At 41.7% G+C, this 18,012-nt stretch overlaps 1 protein-coding gene and 1 long non-coding RNA gene across 4 annotated transcripts in view; one reads left to right on the forward strand and one right to left on the reverse strand.

Annotated features, from left to right (window-relative positions):
* AMMECR1L (AMMECR1 like) overlaps positions 1–14,467 on the forward strand; it is a 16,740-nt gene extending 2,273 nt beyond the window's left edge. For 2 of the 3 annotated variants that reach the window (XM_018083092.1, XM_018083091.1), the window contains exons 2-7: positions 1,620–2,064; positions 7,302–7,412; positions 7,866–7,980; positions 8,722–8,812; positions 9,793–9,889; positions 11,049–14,467. In XM_018083092.1, the coding sequence (XP_017938581.1) occupies positions 1,658–2,064; positions 7,302–7,412; positions 7,866–7,980; positions 8,722–8,812; positions 9,793–9,889; positions 11,049–11,160 (933 nt within the window). In that variant the 5' untranslated portion in view covers positions 1,620–1,657 and the 3' untranslated portion in view covers positions 11,161–14,467. Of the gene's footprint in view, positions 1–9; positions 122–1,619; positions 2,065–7,301; positions 7,413–7,865; positions 7,981–8,721; positions 8,813–9,792; positions 9,890–11,048 lie in introns of those variants that run through there. The other variant, XM_018083090.2, reaches the window with a different exon arrangement.
* Positions 6,818–18,012, reverse strand: LOC115307848. Its single transcript, XR_003916220.1, has 3 exons — positions 17,962–18,012; positions 15,575–15,814; positions 6,818–7,419 (listed from the first exon to the last, which is right to left on the reverse strand). It is a non-coding gene; the product is annotated as an uncharacterized LOC115307848 (long non-coding RNA).

Raw genomic sequence — 18,012 nt, forward strand, 5'->3', positions numbered from 1 at the left:
TGAATCAAGTGTTGTGCTTCCAAATGAATAAATAATGATTTAGCCTCCCCAATGCGGCTGAGCCTTCAGTGGTAACTGGGGAAGGCTCATCTATCCCAGCACCCTCACTGAGCCAGAGCAGGTAACTTTTAATAAGCACTGAAACATTTACATGCTCACTTTGTCAAAGTTATGCTTTTCCTTTTCTTGTTTTGGTTTCTTATTTTATTATTATTGCAAAGGTAGAGATCGAGGAAAAATTTTAATTTTCGTTAGGTCTTGTAAATTGTTCCTTATGGTCTCTTTAAAGCCTTGAGGTGAGGGTCCCTAAGCAGAGCAAGCACTGCAGGCACGCGTGGTTTGTGTGCATCTCTGAACACGTCTTACACCAGTTCTGGTTCAGTTCAGGATTGTGTGAGCCTTGCCATGGCCGATGAAACTTCGTGGATAAAGTTTACTCTGTTTGCACGTGCAGAGAAGGCAGGGACTTGTCACACCCTGAATTTCAGTGCGTGTCTCCCCCCACCCCACGGTTCTGTGTCCGTGCTGTCGGCTCAGGCATCGCTTACACGCCCGGGGGGGTTGGAGCGGTGCTCTGATGGTCACTGAAGTGCCCAGGTACTCGTGAGAGCCGAGTGTGGCTTCAGTGCTCTGTGCTGTTCTCCCGGTGTTTGTGCTTTCCAGCCTCATTTTACAGATGGGGAGCTGGTTTTCCCTCTCTTAGTATGTTTGATCTCGTGGTGATGTGGGTGTTTAAGTGCCTGACACTGACCTGTGGTCCTTGCCTGTCATCTTTGTTCATCTTTGACTGCACAGCCTTTCCTGCCCGTGTTTGTTCCACCCCTTCATGTGATGCATGAGCTAATTCTTTTCTTTGCAAACAAAACGCTGCTCTGAGTTGGTTTGTTCTTTTACATCATACCTGTTTCCTGCCATTATCACTTCCCTCTGTTCAGACTGCTCTGTCTTCAGCTCGTCCTGTCCTGCACATCTTGACTGTACACCCTGTGTGTTTACTTGTGAGCTCTATTGATTCACCCAGTCCTGGAAAGTAAATACAGATTCCAGTTCATGTGGTCTGGAAAACAGTCTGTTGTTTAGAAATAGTCTGTTGTTTCAGTGCCTGTAGCTCCTCTTTGATCTTGCCAATGCTAAATCAAGGTCAGCACCCCTGGGAGTCCAACCCCAAGATGTCATTTGGGGCTGCTGTCACTCTGCTGTTGGGAATGGGGAAGGGAGATACACTGGTGGTTTGTCAGCAGCTTGTTTGCCACTGGTGCAATTGGTGAGCAGGAAAAGTCGTGGATAGGGTGTATCTGTAGTCCTAAGTCTTTTTTTCTTCTGTTTTCCTCCAGTTTCATTCTCTTTAGGGGAGGTCTGACTGGTTTTTTGGTGATGAACCACTTATTAAAGTGCTTAGTACACCTCATCAATAACTTGAAAGTGTGATTTCACACATGTTGTGTCACACTCTTTCAGTTTATATGTGAAAACACCCATTCTGCCTGCTGAACTGACTTTGGTGCTGTACTTGGTCACACGTTGCAAGGGTTTTCTTCCTCTGTAGCGGAAGCAGGGAAGTTCTTCACCTGTAACTCTTTGTGTGTTGCTTTTTTTATCCCCCACCCCCTCCTTGCCAGGGTTCTACAGTGCTCCAGGCAGCAAGTTTTGAAGCAGGATGGGAAAAAGACGCTGTGTTCCTCCACTTGAGCCCAAGCTGGCAGCTGGCTGTTGTGGGGTGAAGAAGCCCAAATTGTCTGGGAGTGGAACGCACAGTCATGGGAATCAGACCACAACTGTACCAGGCTCCAGTTCAGGTCCTCTTCAGAACCACCAGCACACAGACGGGAATAATGGAAGGGAGAACGTATCTGACTTGACTTTGGGCCCAGGAAATTCCCCAGTTACTCGAATGAATCCCACTTCAGGAGCTTTGAGCCCACTGACTCGGCCCAATGGAACTGCCAACAGCACCAAGAACCTGGTGGTGACAGCGGAAATGTGCTGCTACTGCTTTGATGTACTCTACTGTCATCTCTACGGGTTCCCTCAGCCACGGCTTCCTCGATTTACCAATGACCCCTAGTGAGTACATCTGCCTGGGGGAGGAGAGCTGGGAGCTGCCAGAGCTGCTGTGGCTTGGTTGGATGGAGGTGAAGGGTTTCCTCTGGGGAGTAGGAAAACTGGTGTGCCGGGGGAGGGGGGGCATTCTGCTGCTTGCTTTGTCTGCCAGAAACTAAAAATGATGGGCTGTAAGTGCATGAAGGAGTAAAGTATTGTGGGTTGTGATGGAAGTGAGCGAGCTTTGAAGAGTGGCCTTCAGGGGAGAACATGCTTAGCTCTACAGAAAGAGAGCTGGGCTAAGTCTGAGGAGGTGTGCTTCTTCAGCTCACAGTCTCCTGTGTCCCATGAGACACTGTGTCCTTCACTGAGAAGTGCAAACCCACTTCATGGTAACGGAAAAGTTTGCCCCCTTCTTTCTGAATAGATTCCTTTGCAAAAACTTAACTGAGTGATTCCCCCTGCAAAACTGTTCTAACAGAACAGTAAAATAACATTGTTAATTTGAAGAGGCTCCAGCTAATGGGAGACACTTGACTTGGTGAAGAGACAAGGCAATAGACTTCCTTCTGCAAAGCAAATGGAAAGGGAATAAAGTAAGAAGTTGAAACAAGTTTCCAGCTCATCCTGAAACAAATGCTGAGCTGGTGAAAATTGGGCAAGGACACTCACAAGGCTGTTCAGCTGTCCTAGTTAATGGGTTTAGCAGGGAGGGGAATCAAAAAATTGCCAGTTATAGAAGACACTTTGGGAAGATAGTGTTAGCTGGGCAATGTGAGGAGAAATCATAGAATCATTTAGAAAAACATGAGTCCAACCATGAACCCAGCACTGCCAAGAGAGTTAACTTTCAAGGACGATACCAAGGTTAGGGGGAAAGGAGATGTGTATGAGCAGAAGTGAGGAGAAGGATTTATGAAGCTGTTTGGCTTTGGTGAGATTCAGCTAATGTTTATCTGAAGGTTGAATGCGTAGGTGTGGAAATGTTAATGTTGTTAAAATGTTTGGTGAAAGAATTATATGGGAAAGATCAATGACAGATAGACTTTCTGACACTCCTCCAGGGGCCTCTTCCAGAACAATAGATAAATTAATGGTGTCAACAACTTTTTATTTTAAGTTAATGAATTTTAAATTGATGTAAAGGAACAGTGGCTTAAACAGGTCAAGGACTTTTTCTGTGTATTCAGTGTCTGCCCACCTTACTGCCTGTCAGGATGGATGTGGGTTGTGCTTTCCATGCAGTTATTTTCCAAGTAGGATTATGGATACATGTTCTGAATGCTGCCACAGACTAAGCTGTTTAATATTGTAAATACAAATGAATGAAGAAATGCTCTAGACCAGGCTCTCAGATAGTTCCAGGGACTCCCCAGGCTGAAACATTTCTGCTGTTGTTGCTACGTACCCTGGGCAGGCTCCTTTTAGAACATTTTATGTTAGTCTGCTTATTATTGTGTCACTTGAAATGCAGAGGGGTTTTTTTTGCTGTTGTTCTGTTAAGTCAGTAAGAGAGATGGTTTTACACAGCTGCATTCTTTTGGTGTCAGAGGAGATTTCTGGCTGGATTTTGTTGCTTTTTCTGTTGACTAGTTTCAAAAAGGACATCCTTTGGGGAATAGCAGCTGGTTGAATTTTATGCCCAGATTTGAAAAGTTCAAAGTTGCTCATTGGGTATTTCTGTGCTCATAATTACAAGACTTTTAGATCAGCACACCAGCAAAGCATAACCAGCCCTTACCTCCTCTTCCCCTGCAGGCAAATGCTTACCTAAATTTTCTTGTGTTTCAGCATTTATGCTTTTGCTTCCAGCAAATAGTTGGATGTTCCCCAGGGAAAAGCATGGGGTTTGCTCTGTTGTAGAGCAGCACATAAGGATGAGCTGTCCCACTTGGGACACTCATGGAATGAACTTCAAGGCAAATGTCATTAAATATAGGAGTAAGCAAAGTGAAAATACAGAAATAATTTGTATTTTGGCCCTTTGTGACATAATGAATGTCAGTGGAAGAGATCTTTGAGTAAAACAAAGGTTTATCCAGGAAGTCTCCCTGGACAGACTGTTGATGGAATAGAAAGAGGCACAGCCTGTTCTGGATAGCAGATTTTTAAATTGGTGCTGAACCCCAAAGTAAAGACAAAAGTAGGTGTGAAGGGCAGGATTTGGCATAAATAGTGTAATAACATAAAAGTTACAGGGTTCTGACTTGAGAACCACCATGAATTTCAGTTACCATCTTGAGGGGATATGCTCATGGACAGCAATCCTGATGGGAATTATGGTAAGATACCTATAGAGTAAGGTTCCCTTATTCCAGTGTTAGCACTGACATTCACAAATCAATGGAGAGACAGTGGAAATGCAAGACTTGCAGTTATGTCTGAATTAACTTGGTAAAGGAAGAAAATATCCACTTTAATATTCAGGTTATGGGAAGAAATTACAACTTGGAACCTGTGCAAATAGTTAATCGGTTGCTTCTTCTACTTTTGTACTTCAATCTGATTTGTTAATAGTAGGTATTACAAACTGGTGCTAAAACTACACCATGGAAGTTTCCAGTTGCCATGCAAGACAAATAATAAGGAACTTGCATCATAAAATCTGTTCTGTAACAGGTTTTTCCCGAGTACAAGCTAAACTCTGATTTGAACAGGCTGTATTTTTCCACTTTAAAACTCCCTTTGTAGTTGCAATTGGAGAAGCTAGCTTTTAGTTGCTGAAATTCCCCTCTCAGCCTAAAAACCCTCATCAAACACAGCTAAGTGGGGTGTTGTGTCTGGGGAAGAAACAGTTGCCATAATCTGCTGAAGGTATGGCTGCAAAGTACATGTAAGTGCTCTTGGGTGAAGGTGGACAAAAGGTTGTTGTGACTTTTCTTAGTGCATCTAGGAAATAACACTTTTCAAGGAGGGGCTCTGGAACAATGGACTTACTGTCAGCTGCACCTGCAATTTGCTGAGTGCATTTATTCTTCAGAGACAGAAACATCTTTTCTGCTGTGAAAATAGTGAAATTTTATATACATTTACAAAATTGTGTATTTCTTCTTTTTATGCCTCGGTTGTTCTGACCACAGTGAAAAATTGTTTAAAATGTGCTTTAAAGTATTTTAAGATATGACAGCCTTCTGAATGCAATTATCATGTCCCTTCTGATAATATCTCTTCTATTATAGACACAGAACGCTCAGTGGAAATATGGGTTGTGGTTTTGTTCCCTCTGGAAGGGGAAAGAGGCGAATTGAAAATGTGAACCTGCAATTTGAATTGAAGGGGAACTTGCTTAGATTTGTATTGTGAGAGTGATGGGTTTTATGTTCTCCTTTGCCTTTCCTGTTTGGGATGAGTGTCACATGGGCTCAGCAATGGTTTCAAAACTTTAATTAGATTAGGGAAATTTCCACTGAACTTGTGACAGTAGTGTTTCTCAGAGTTCTCCTGTGTAAGTTTAGTGTCTTTTTTTGGTTTTTGTAAGCTTTCTAATGTATTTTCTTACACTCTGTTTCTGTTTGCTCTTGCAACATATGGTAGCCATATAAAATGTAGAGCAATGATCTCCTGCAAGTTGCTTTGAAGTGTTGTCAGAAAACTAGAACAGCAAATCCCCTGTCTTGGTCAAGCAACAATAGGGTTGTTGTTGGGTGTGGAAGGATGTTTCTGCTTCCTCTGTGGGCAAAGTCCTTCACAATTATCACTTACAGGCTATTTGCTATTTTGGGTAGTACTTCTGCCATTGGTCACAGCTGGTGACTACATCCTGAATGATGGATTTATGCTGTGATAGTTTTTAATTCCATTGTTGCTCTGAGGAACATCACTCGACATTGATTTATCACTAGAGTTTAAATTGTGTTCTGACAACTTAGAAGTTCTGTTGCTGTATTTGAGAAATCATCCACACTCTGTGCTGGTTTTGTTATCTGAACAGAAGATCTTAGTATTTTTTGTAATGTTTGCTGCAAGGATACATTGCTTACAAGAGCTTCGAGTATGTGAGGAAAGTAAATGCCTGAGCAGTGTTGTTGAATCAGTCTTGATGGCTCAGAACTCCTGTCAGTGTTTAATCTCAGAAAATCACATTCTATCATGCTACTTAAAGTTCTGTAGAAATCCACAGACTGATGTCTTGTATTCAATACTCTGTAATCTGAACAACTTGTAGAATCATTCATCCTGGTTTTATAATTAGAACAACATCATCAGTTGCCTTACAAAATTTTCCAGATGTTTGGTTATTCTTGTAAAACTGCAGCCACCACTGTCCTTTCTTTAGTGTTTCTACAATTCTTTGCAATTTCACTCACTTCTGTAGAAGTTAGTTTTTTGCATTTAATGTTGACAGTCATCTTTACCTGTTTATCTCTTCACAGAGCTCTGTTGTTCTGAACTTGTTTTTCTTTGAGGCTAAGTCATGGGTTCTAGTTTAACAGCTTGAAATGAGCCTGCTGAGTTTGAGAATCTACTGTTATGCCTGTAAATTCCTGATAGTAGGCAGGAAAATGGAAATCCAGGTGATGTTTGAGTAGGAACAATAGTGATTTAGGTTTGTGTCCAACAGGAGAGAATATGTGTAAATATAAATCAAATGGAAAGTAAGCAAAAGATTGGCCATAAAGTGCTCATGCCTTTGGGATGGACCCAGAAGTCAGATCCTCATGGAAGTAACAGGGAAAGAAATAATTTGGCTTTCTCTTTATTCCTTTACAAAACAACAAAAACAAAAAACCAAAACAAAACCAAAAAAAAAAAAAAGAAAAAAAAGAAAAACTTTTATTGCAAATCTGATTTATAGATGAATTGCAGAATGCCTGAGGATCTTTCAGGTTCACTGGTACCATAAGTAACTAATCTTATTTGCTTCACCTATATTGATTTTTATATGGGCTGTCCTGTAAATTAGTGGATGCTGTGAAGTGCAGCCAATACTGACAGGTACTCAGTGGGGTCAAACAACCATATCCCTCATTAGATTCAGTGCAGAATCTGTCCAAGAAGGTGTCCATGGATGACTTGCAGAGCACTGCTGGAGAGGAGTGAGTATGCTGAAAAGGTGGAGGGAGATGATGGAGTGTGGCAGGGGGTGGGCACGAGGTTTGGGCATTGCTGGGCAGCAGGTGAGCAAACCTGCCTTTTGGGGTTCACTGGAGAGAGAGAAAGCAAGGGCATGTGCATGTGCTCTTTTACACCTTGGTACTCTCCTCTTAGCAGCCAAATATCCCTAGGGGCTGGAAGGTTTCTTTTGTTTTTTTCCTTTCCAGTCCACTCTTTGTGACGTGGAAGACGGGGCGAGACAAGCGGCTTCGTGGCTGCATCGGGACCTTCTCAGCCATGAACCTTCACTCAGGACTCAGGGAATACACATTAACCAGGTAACTGCTGGAAATGAAATAAATCTGAAACTAGTTTCGTTTGCTGAAAACCTGTAAGGATTCAAGGTTAGTATGTTGGATCAACATGGTTCAGTGTAATGTGCTTCACAATAAAATACACCTGAGAAGTGTGTGATATCCAGGGTGAGGGGGATAGCAGGATTTAGTGGAACATCTTTGCAACAGGTGACATTTTAAGGCTAATTGCAAATCTGTCTTGCATGCTAACAGTTTTAACATCTTCTGTAGCATATATTTTCTCTCTTACTGTGGTAGGTATTGGACAGCATCACTGGCATTACAGTTTACTGGATTAAGGAGGGATGCAAGTCATTTTCTCTGCAGTAGCAGAGAAACGTGTTTCACGGAGGCATAACCAAAAGAGGAATCATTGAGTACCTGACACTTCAGTTTGGTGCTTGTATTAGGCAATATTTCTTCTCTTCCCTTTAGTGCACTTAAGGACAGCCGATTTCCCCCCCTGACCCGCGAGGAGCTGCCCAAACTCTTCTGCTCTGTCTCCCTCCTCACTAACTTTGAGGATGCCAGTGACTACCTGGACTGGGAGGTGAGAACAGGTGCATTTGGAACTCTGCATCCCTCTCTCATTCCGTTCGGGTTCGGGTTAGTACACGGTGATGTGTCTCCTTCGTTACAGGGGTGTGTGGGGGTAGAAGAGACTGGAAGTAGAAGAAATGGGTCTGGAAAACTAGAAGGGAGGAAGAGAATGGGCTAACAGTATGCTTTTGGTTGGGAAGGGATCTGAATGGGAATAAAAGAAACATGAAAGTGGTTTATGGATTTGGCCCAATGGGAGATGGGTGTAAATACATGTGTGAAAGCCTGGGAAGTCTTTTGATGGTGTGAATAGAAACTGGAAATAAAAAGTAGTTAAGACTAAAGGTGTGAATGATTTTTAGGACCTTGTACATGGAAGTGTATTTAGTTCAAAAAGGAGGTATATATGTGGACTTTGTAGTTGGGCTATTTTAGACATGATTCTTGTGTACAGAGATTTTTGTCTCTTGCCCAACACAAGAGATGGAAAACTGTCAGACTTCTGACAAGACTTGCCTTAGGGACACTGGTGAGGCTCAGTGGGGAAAGGTGGCAGAGGTCCTTTGTGCTGCTGAGAGAGCTGCTTGTGAGACCTGCCTGGTAAGAACAGAGAGTGGGGAAGAGAATGGCCTTGTCCAGGCAAAAGCCAAACTGTCCAGAGAGAGATACACAGTGTTGTGGGAATGACGACTCAATCGTGGACTCAGTGCTAGCAAACACCTCTTATTTGGCTGTTCATTTCCATCTATAGGTTGGTATCCATGGGATCAGAATAGAGTTCATCAATGAGAAAGGTGTCAAACGCACAGCCACGTATTTACCTGAGGTTGCTAAGGAACAAGGTGGGTTTGAGATGGCAGCCAAACATGTCAACATGTTGTGTCACAGAACTGGGTAACTTAAATCTATGGATTTGGGGCTTGGATTGCAATGCTGTCATGCTGTTCTCATAGTAGTGCTGTGGAGCCACCAGGCTTAATCTGGATAACTGACACCTGCTACAGTTGGTGCTGGGTTTTCACCTGGCCTTTCTCTCCTTGCACAGCTGTATCTTAGCGTAAAAATATTTTAGGGCTTAAGAAACAGCAGATCTCAAAGTATGGATCTTCCAGCCTCATTCAGCATTGCCTCTTTCCTCTTCTATGTTTCTCCCACCAACTCGGATAACTGCAGGCTGCACAGCACCAACAGAAGGGTCCCTTTCCTCCTCATTCTTGCTAAAGTAGCATCCTCCAGAGGAGGGCTGGAAAAGGGCCCCTCTGGAGCACAGTTCCCACTCAAATAGAGTAGCAGTCACCATGGTAACTGCTCAAAATATTGCCTCCTTTCCTCCACTTAGCAGAGTGGAGTGGTTACACCCTCCTGGCTCTGGGGCAAAAGACTAAGGTAGTAATTTTAACTCTGATCTCTCACATAGCAGTGCACTGTGCTATCACTAGAGCATCAATCCCAGTCTGTCTCTGTCAAGAGCTAAGTATTCTCTTATTTTCAAGGCTTATGGAGCTAAACTGAAGTGGCACATGGTGAAACAGTTTCGGGTCCCCACAACAGAAGCAAGGCACAGACCTTTATAAGAAGAGAGGTCATATGGAAAATGGGATTACTGTTTCATAGACCAGCTCCAGTAGGAATTAAAAGGGGTTGGCATGTGCAGATAGTGTACATACATCAGGCCATGTATGTCCAGTTCAACACTGGGATTTCTAAAGCTCAGTTTCCTGTTTAGTCGTTTGCTTTTCTAGAGGCCTTTTAATGCATCTCTTATGTTTCTGAAACATCTTTTTTATACTGAAAAATTTCCCTTACTTCTATTTTTCAATAGACTGGGATCAGATCCAGACCATAGACTCCTTACTCAGGAAAGGTGGCTTTAAGGCTCCAATTACCAATGATTTTAGGAAAACAATTAAACTCACCAGGTAAGTTGATGTATTTGTCATCTTTTAATTTTGCTTTATAGCGTTTTGTGGATAATTTAAAGTATTTGTGCTTGATGTAAGTCTTCAGCCTCTGTCAGATGAGACATGTAATGTGAAAGACCAAACCAGAAATGCCACGTGTAATGGGATGAAGCACAATATGTTTGGTCCAGGCAGGATCAAAGTTGGCATTTTCTGAGAGAAGGGTCACTGGTTTTAATATTACCATCTATGTGAAAGATCAGAAGCAGAACCTTTGAAAGTTAAAAAGGTTGATTTTTCAGTATCTTTTCAATGAACTTCCTTTTCTCAGTGTGGTCATCTGTGGATGCTGGAGCTATTTGTAGCCGACAGCTGTCTTCAAACCACACTTGAATTTGGCTGGTTTTCAGAATTTGCTTGCTTTTCTATACCCCCAGCTGTCTTATTGGTTTCTGCTCCCTTTATGTTAGTAAAAATTGGGACATTCTGGTTTTGTATAGAAACATTAATTTATCAGGTCGTTTCTTACCTCTGGAGAAATGAGTTGGGTGTGCAGGGTTTTTTTTAACAGAAGAGGACAGGACGAAGGTTTTCATTAAAATCTGGTCTTAGTGCAACTCACAACCACTTTGTTTATCTGTTGTGTAGTGTGCTTTAGGAAAACCTGGAAAACTCTGATCTCTAAAGGAATTTCAAATTTTGTGAATTCTGATTTTACAACATAGACTGTCACTTATATGGTATAACTAACCTTTCTTTACACACCTCTCCATCATTTTTTTCACCAGCCTTTCAAATGTGAAGATAACCACAATAGTAAACAATAGTGAAATACTGATTATTTAGCCATTGTAACTGAGTCTTCTTCCAGCAAACTTCTCATGCCATTTTTGCCCCCTGCAAGTGGATAACAAGGAATACAAATTGATAATTTGTTTCATGTGTGCTACTTCAGGCATCCCTTAGTTAGGATCACCTTGACTAGGGCTCAGCTTTTGGGACACTGAAGCTAATTCAAGCTCAGATGGGTTATTGAGGCTGCTGCATGAGGCAGTACCAAAGGCAGTGCTCTCCTCTTGTCCGTCACTGGCTGTGAGCTGAGGGGTGAAGTGATGGCTGGGGTTTGTTCAGTCCCCCCGTGTGTGCTGACGTTATTTCTCTGCCGCTGTTCCCGCAGGTACCGCAGCGAGAAGGTGACAATCAGTTATGCAGAGTACATGGCCTCCCGCCAGCATTGTTTCCAGAATGGCACTCTTCATGCCCCCCCCCTCTACAATCATTACTCCTGACACACGGCTGCATGACCAGTCCCACTCCCCAGTTGCTGCCAACGGCTACGATATCATTGGGGCAGACGCCTCCTCTTCCTGGTCCAGTTACTTCTATTACTGCACCATTTTATGATGCTAGCTTCCGTTGCCAAGTCTGCCTTCCTGCTGACCTGGGGGGAGAACGAGAGCGTGACAGGACTTCAGGGGCCCAAGCCTTATCTCAGCCTTCCCTCTGAGTGGGGGTTCAGTTGGATTGGGGCTCCATGCCTACGAACTGTCGTGAGGTGCAGAAGACCTCTCGGAGTGAAAGTGCTGCTTCAGACTGATCCATTCCTGGGTGTTACTGACACTGTGGAAACTTGAGTTGCTTGTTATGGAAGCCCCCCAGATCAAGTAGGAGCATTCCCCTGGCAGCCTGGGCAACGGAGTCCAACAAAACATTTTTTAGGTTCTTTTTAATTTTTTTTAACTCCGGTATCTGTTGTGTACTGAGAGCTGATTGCAGTCCCCACGCATCACAGGTGGACATCATGATACTGGGGCGGGTCGAACACCTGGATGGCACCCCATCCTCACCAACAGAAAACACTTAGAGATGTGAAAAATGAATCCATTATTTAAATAAACCCTAGAAGGCTTTAAGGCTCGGATCCTTGGTAGGTCGAATTCTTTAGAAATTCTCTTGGTTTACAGTTTTCTGGGTTTTCAGACAGAGCTTGGTGATGAAGCCTGCTATGGAACAGCATGCTGTTGTGCCTGTCAGAGAGCAACATGGCACATGCTGTGTATGGAGAGGAAAAGGTACTTGTGTGTCCCTGGACAGTCTGTTAAGACCAAGTTTTGTTTCCAAATATTCGTAGCAGATTGGATTAGGGCTGGGGAGGGGTTTGCATGGCACTGACTGTGGTCATACAATGAGACTAGTGACTGAAATTTGTTTAATTTAAGCTAACTGTCTTGGGGACCTTCCTATTGCTAGGACAGCCACTTTCTCCAGTGTGACTACTGATTTTCAGGGCAGGAACTGTTCCAGTTCGTAGCAGGTCTATGGAATAGAGGTGTGGAGTTCCACTGCTAAGATCTATCAGCTTAGTTGTACCACAGCAAGGCAGTGAGTGGGGAACCTCCACTACCCAAACTGGGTGAAACTCGTGTGTATTCTGTATTTCTTCTCCCATGGTTGATGATCACAAGAAATACTCTCTTCTAAGAGGGAGTTAAGTTACCCATTGTTATTCTGCAGCATCGTTGAGGATGTCATGAACTCTAAATTATGACACTCTCTCAGTAAGGTAACTGGACTTCAGAATATAGTTTGGGGTGGTGTTGGTTGGTTTGTTTTCCAAGTTTCTGGAGGGTCTGTAATGGCTGGGAAAGCAGATACAAGTGCACAGGAGAGTCATGGCTGTTTGGTTGCACGTATCTTTAGAGCCTGCTTGCGTGGGGTCATTGGCTGGTGTTTGAAGCCTGAAATTCTGCCCTGGCACGGCAGGGAATAGGGCTGGTGGGAAGCTAAGAACTGCAGGCTGCTGCTCCTGGTCCTAAGGAGGCAACACACAACTGTGCAGTTTTGCTCTGTGTTGGTGTAACATCCTGCTGGAGAGGAGAGTTGTGAGGGAGGTTACTCTGGCTAACGGTGCAGCATCGACCCAGCTTTCGCCCTGTACTGGGTCATTCTTACAAATTGCCACTTTTCCCTTGTGGTGTTGTTGGAAAGCAATTGAAGATGAAGGGATTGTTCATAACTTCCTGCTGCTGAGAATAAATTGGTCTTGTTACAAACCACTCCAGTTTGTAATTACTCTGCCAGGTGCCATGTAGTGATGGGGGAGGGTGGGGTCAGCTCTGGACATACCACTTACCTTTCAGCTGTCAAACAGTATGATACATAGGGCTACACTCATTACTGTTCAAGTGTTCTATGTTAGAATTTAATTTCTAAAAGGTTTAAAAAAAGCAAAAAAATGGTGCTAAAACTTCACCCCTGAGCACGCTCGGTGAGACTGGTCATGCAGGCGTACAGTGCCAGGCTTTTCAACTATACTGTTTCTTTTTCAGATGTTTGCCCTGTTCTGTGTCTTCAACAGTGTATAGTGTTTTCCTGATTTCAGTTTCTTTGACTAGGGATGACTAAGGGGTGGGGTGGGGAGGGTTAGCTGTAATTTTTTTAAAGAACGGAATTTTAGGATTGAGTGACTCGGTTGGTTTAAGCCTAAAGTGGGACAGATGGTTTGGGACTGGGGAAGTCTTATCCTCTCCCACTTCTATTTCCCCACTCAGTCTGTTTGAAAAAACAAAAACAAAAACGCCTCTGAATATGTACTGTGTTCTTGTCTTGTTGCAGTGAGAAGAGAAGCTGGCAGGTCAGAAAACACTGGTCTGCTGCCTAAGGAACAGGCCCTCCCAGCTTTTGTCCCATAAGGGTCCAGCTATAAAATCAGTTGAAAACTGTGTCAGTAGCTAAGTTAGCTCAGAGAAATGTATGACAAGGACAGGTGGTCTCAGGAAATAATCCCATTTCTAGATCATTACACGGCAGCTATGCATAAGGATGAAAGAGGTGAACTAGAAACAAAATGTACTTTGAGTTGTCTCAAGATGAAGGCAACCAAAATCAGTGACCAACTGCTACGAGTGGCTGCTTGGCTGGGGACAGCAGGTTAGAACTGCTCCTCAAAGCAGCTGTTACCTGGTTAGATCTGGATTAACTCATCCTTAGAAGCAAGTGCCTTTTGGTCTAGAAGGGCTTATTCTCATGACAACCACAACTGAGAAATAATCTCACTGCAATGATGAAATGTCTTTGTTTTACAGTAACTACAGGAGAATGTCTTTGATCACTGGAGTCTGTCAGTGTTGGAATGTTTCCACTGTGAGGTTCTTAATTTTTTTTTTTGTATTGTTCAACAGTCAATCTCAACTGAGGCCATTTCAGTTTGGGAACGTTTTGTAGTCAAAATATCACATATCTACAATTTATCAGAACAAAAAAAAAATCTATAAGGAAATCTAAGAGTTCATTTTAACCTTTGCACAGAATAATTTGTTTTCATAGTACATTAACAAACCTCTGCAATCTTCACTGACCATTAGTGCTGTTTTTCTGTTTGTATTCTGGAAACTACATGTTGTTTTGTTGGGTTTTTTTGGTTAATTTATTTCCTTAAAGCAGAAGACCTCTTTTGACCTTCAGTGCAGAGATGTCAGACCAACTCTTTGTATTACACTTGGTTGCCTCCTACCTATATAATAACTTCTGAGTGTAAATAATTGAACTCTATCCTCTAATGAAGTATTGTAGAGAATAAATCATAATAGATAAAGATTATTTGTACTGTCCTCTTTATGTGGGTTCTCACAGCCTTTGTGGGGGATAAGATGAAATCATTCTCATCTAGAAAGACAAACAATACATTACAGGTCTGAATGTTCAAAACCAGGGAGGTTGCCAGAGTGGGATGGCAGCTGTCTGGAGGCACAGAAACAGTCAGACAGGCTCTCTAGAAGGAAGCAAGCTAAAATAGAAGGAAAATTAAAACCAACTACTAAATATGTTTCATTAATAACGGCACAGCAGTGTCTTTGTATCCTGAAATAATGTTTGCTTGACAGTAACTTTCTATCATGATGGTTTGCCATGACATGTATAAAGCACATATGTACAGAGTACTCTAAATATGTCTGAAACCATCAAAATTGGGTTTTGGGGTTTTGTCTTCTAAAAGGAGCTAATGAGAACAGATTGCCTATACTCTGAGGCTGTAGTCTTAAAATCTAGTTTTAATCTAAAAAAATTAGTCTAAAAAAATCTAAAAATTAGTCTTAATCTAAAAATATTATTTCAGAAGAAACACCTACATCTTTCTGGATTCTTACAATTTGAATGTTTGTTTTGGGACAGGATTAACTGATTTGTGGAATAGTTTTGAATTATGCCTCTGGTTTACCTGATTTTTTCCATACCCTGTCAGGTTATTGTTAACTTTTTATCTGTGGCAGATGTATAGTTGGAGATCCTACATTTTCTGCTTGTGGCTCTTGGGAAGGGCAGCCCTGGATGTCAATGAACAGTCATAAACCCCCAAAGTAAACACCAACCAAACCAAGGGGTTTGGTTTTGACCAAGTTTTGACTTAAATATGCCTGAGAAGCTCATTGACCTCAGCACAGCTACAAAGCAAAAATCTGTTTTCAGAAAATATGCTGCTGGTACTAGTCAGGCTAGGAAGTAAATCCCCCAGGCAATGTGAGGAGGGGCTGAGGAGGACTCTGGGGCTGATGTGATTTCCAGGGGATTTCCTTTTTATTTCTGAAGTTACCCATATCACTGCCACCATGTGTCCAGGGAAGTTATCAGGTATATTCCTGACAGCTTTGTTGTCAGGAATACACTGACTTTTTGTACATTTTTGTGTCATATGCTTTTCCTTACTTGATTTTTTTGGTTTCCTATTGAATCAGTCAGACATAAAATCTTTGTCTGGTGTCTTTCATTAGAGGTTCCTCCGTGCATGTTGCATTCTGTGACCACAGGAACACTCACTCAGCAGCTCCCAGGGAGGATGAGGCCAGGTAGGAGGGTGTACATATGACTGCACGCTGAAATAGGTCAATCCAGGCTAAATATAAACCAGGATAATTCTCCCGGAAACACTTTCTTCTGTTGTTACTCCTGTTTGAAATAAGAAACAAAATTAATTACTCATTTGGCACTCACTTCTTTCTAGAACAAAATTAAAGGCAGCTTAGGAGGAATATCTACAAGACACTTCAAATGAAGAATACTTGAGCATTTTTATTCTAAACACACCAAAAAAAAAGAATTTTAGTTTACCTGTGATTGAGAAATGCCACTTCTTAAAGACAAAAATGAAAACCAGAAAAAAAATGGAAACTTTCCCATGAGACCCAATAAGTCAATATTTATACTGACAGTACATAGAGCAGTACCATAGGAAAGTTCCTAAGCTGGTTTTCCCATGGTCTGGGAAAAGATGACTTGTGTGTCTGTTTGATATCACTCAGAAAGCTCAGAAAGCACAGAAGAGTGTTGTTACCATGTTCCTTAAAACAAGTACATACTTCTGCAAAATTAGCAATATCCAGATTATTGAACCATATTTTTTTTTCTTTTCTGTAGTCAGCTAGACTGCTCTTATAATCAGATTAATTCTGGCAGAAATCAGGAATGATAGAACCAGTTGATAGTATGTCTAGATGTCACACATGTATTTAAAAACTGAACAGATCATGCAGTTTTGCATTCAGAGGCTTACTGTGACTTTATTACTGGATAGTAATATAATTTTACTTTGCTCATACATGTTCATTCCTTATGGTTTTGGAGATATACTTTTAAATGGAGTAAAAATAAAGGCAAAATGGTGTGAAAACCTAAACCTGAAGAGTTATACTTTAAGAACACAGATGAAAATCACACATGTCTTGTGCAATCCTGGCTATTGTGGCACATGGTGTTCTCAGTGGGTGGTTGTCTCCACAAGGATCACACTGGCATTCCACAGAAAATGTGGAATTACTGTTTGAAAACTTAAAAAACTGCTAGGAAAATCACATTTCTTCTGCTGCTGGATTAGAAGGAAAGCATATTACAAAGTAGGTTTATGCTAATAATAGAATATCCTTGTTATTAGCTCTTCCTACATTTGATTAGATGGAGGTATTTAGCTGAGTATTTTGTTAGATCTGTGGAGCTGCAATTAGTGTTTACAGGCTCTGTGTTTAAACTGTAGCAACATAGAAATTACCATAATAGGTCTGTCTAACAATCTGCTACCTAATAACATGTCTCCAGCAAGGATCAATGCTTTTGGCCCTGGAATATGGAATATTAGAGGCTCTATTCATGATAAATTACATTTGGCCAAGTAGTCTTTTTTTTTTTTAATCAGCTTAATTTAGGATGTGACCACTAAAGCTGCTCAAAAGTTCCTATAGTCTTTATTTTAATCAAGCTCATCTTCCTTTTCTATGTGTATTTTGTTGACAAATGCTGAAACAGTCATTATTAGTGAGGAAAAAGCCAGAGCATTTTAAAAATAACAAAAAAGTCAGGTACTCTGCTGTGTTTGGTTTGTTGCAGCAGCTGAACAATACTTCCTGTGGAGTTTATAATTTCATTTTTTTTAAAATTCTTAAAAAACAAAACACATCAGTGATAATGGACTTAATCTTTTATGATAGCCTCTTAAACTGTATCTATAAACTCTTGCAAGAATCTGGCTCTCTTGATTTAGTTTTTGTATATTTGAGTAGGATGGATCCCTGGGGGAAAACCCAACAGGGAAATGAGTAACTTAAACCTCAGTGAGCTACCTACTGCTCTGAGAATCATGATGTTCTGAGTTGATGGGTTATTTGAGTCAGGATTCCAAATGATGTTAAATGCTTCTCTGGTCAATCTGGCATGGATTTCCTTGCTTTCTTGTAAACCTAATTGAAATTGTTTAATTTGCCAGATGTTCCCCGAGATATTTCCATTCCATTTCTTACTGGATGTCTTTCTGCTTGTACCACTTAGCAAATTACTTTCCATTCAGTTTCTCTGCTATGCTCATTATCCAGATAACAAATATTAGAAATCTATTATTTGACCTCTTCATATTCCTATAGTTTATTCTTAATGCATTCCTTTTCCCAGCGGTTCACCCAGGCACAGATGCAGTTCAGGAGAACAGGAGTGGTTTCATCATAAATCCTCCAACAGTCTATTTTTGCCTTTCTTTAGGGGCGCAGCATGACATAGTAAGGGCTGATAAGATGATTACTTTAAGAGTCTTAGACTGGTTAGGCACTTACATGTGAGGTCTCCAGGGAAAACACTACTCCATAAGTTATTTTGTTGGCAGT

Source organism: Manacus vitellinus, unplaced genomic scaffold (assembly GCF_001715985.3).
Source record: "Manacus vitellinus isolate BGI_N305 unplaced genomic scaffold, ASM171598v3 scaffold_60_pilon, whole genome shotgun sequence".
NCBI lineage: Eukaryota > Metazoa > Chordata > Aves > Passeriformes > Pipridae > Manacus > Manacus vitellinus.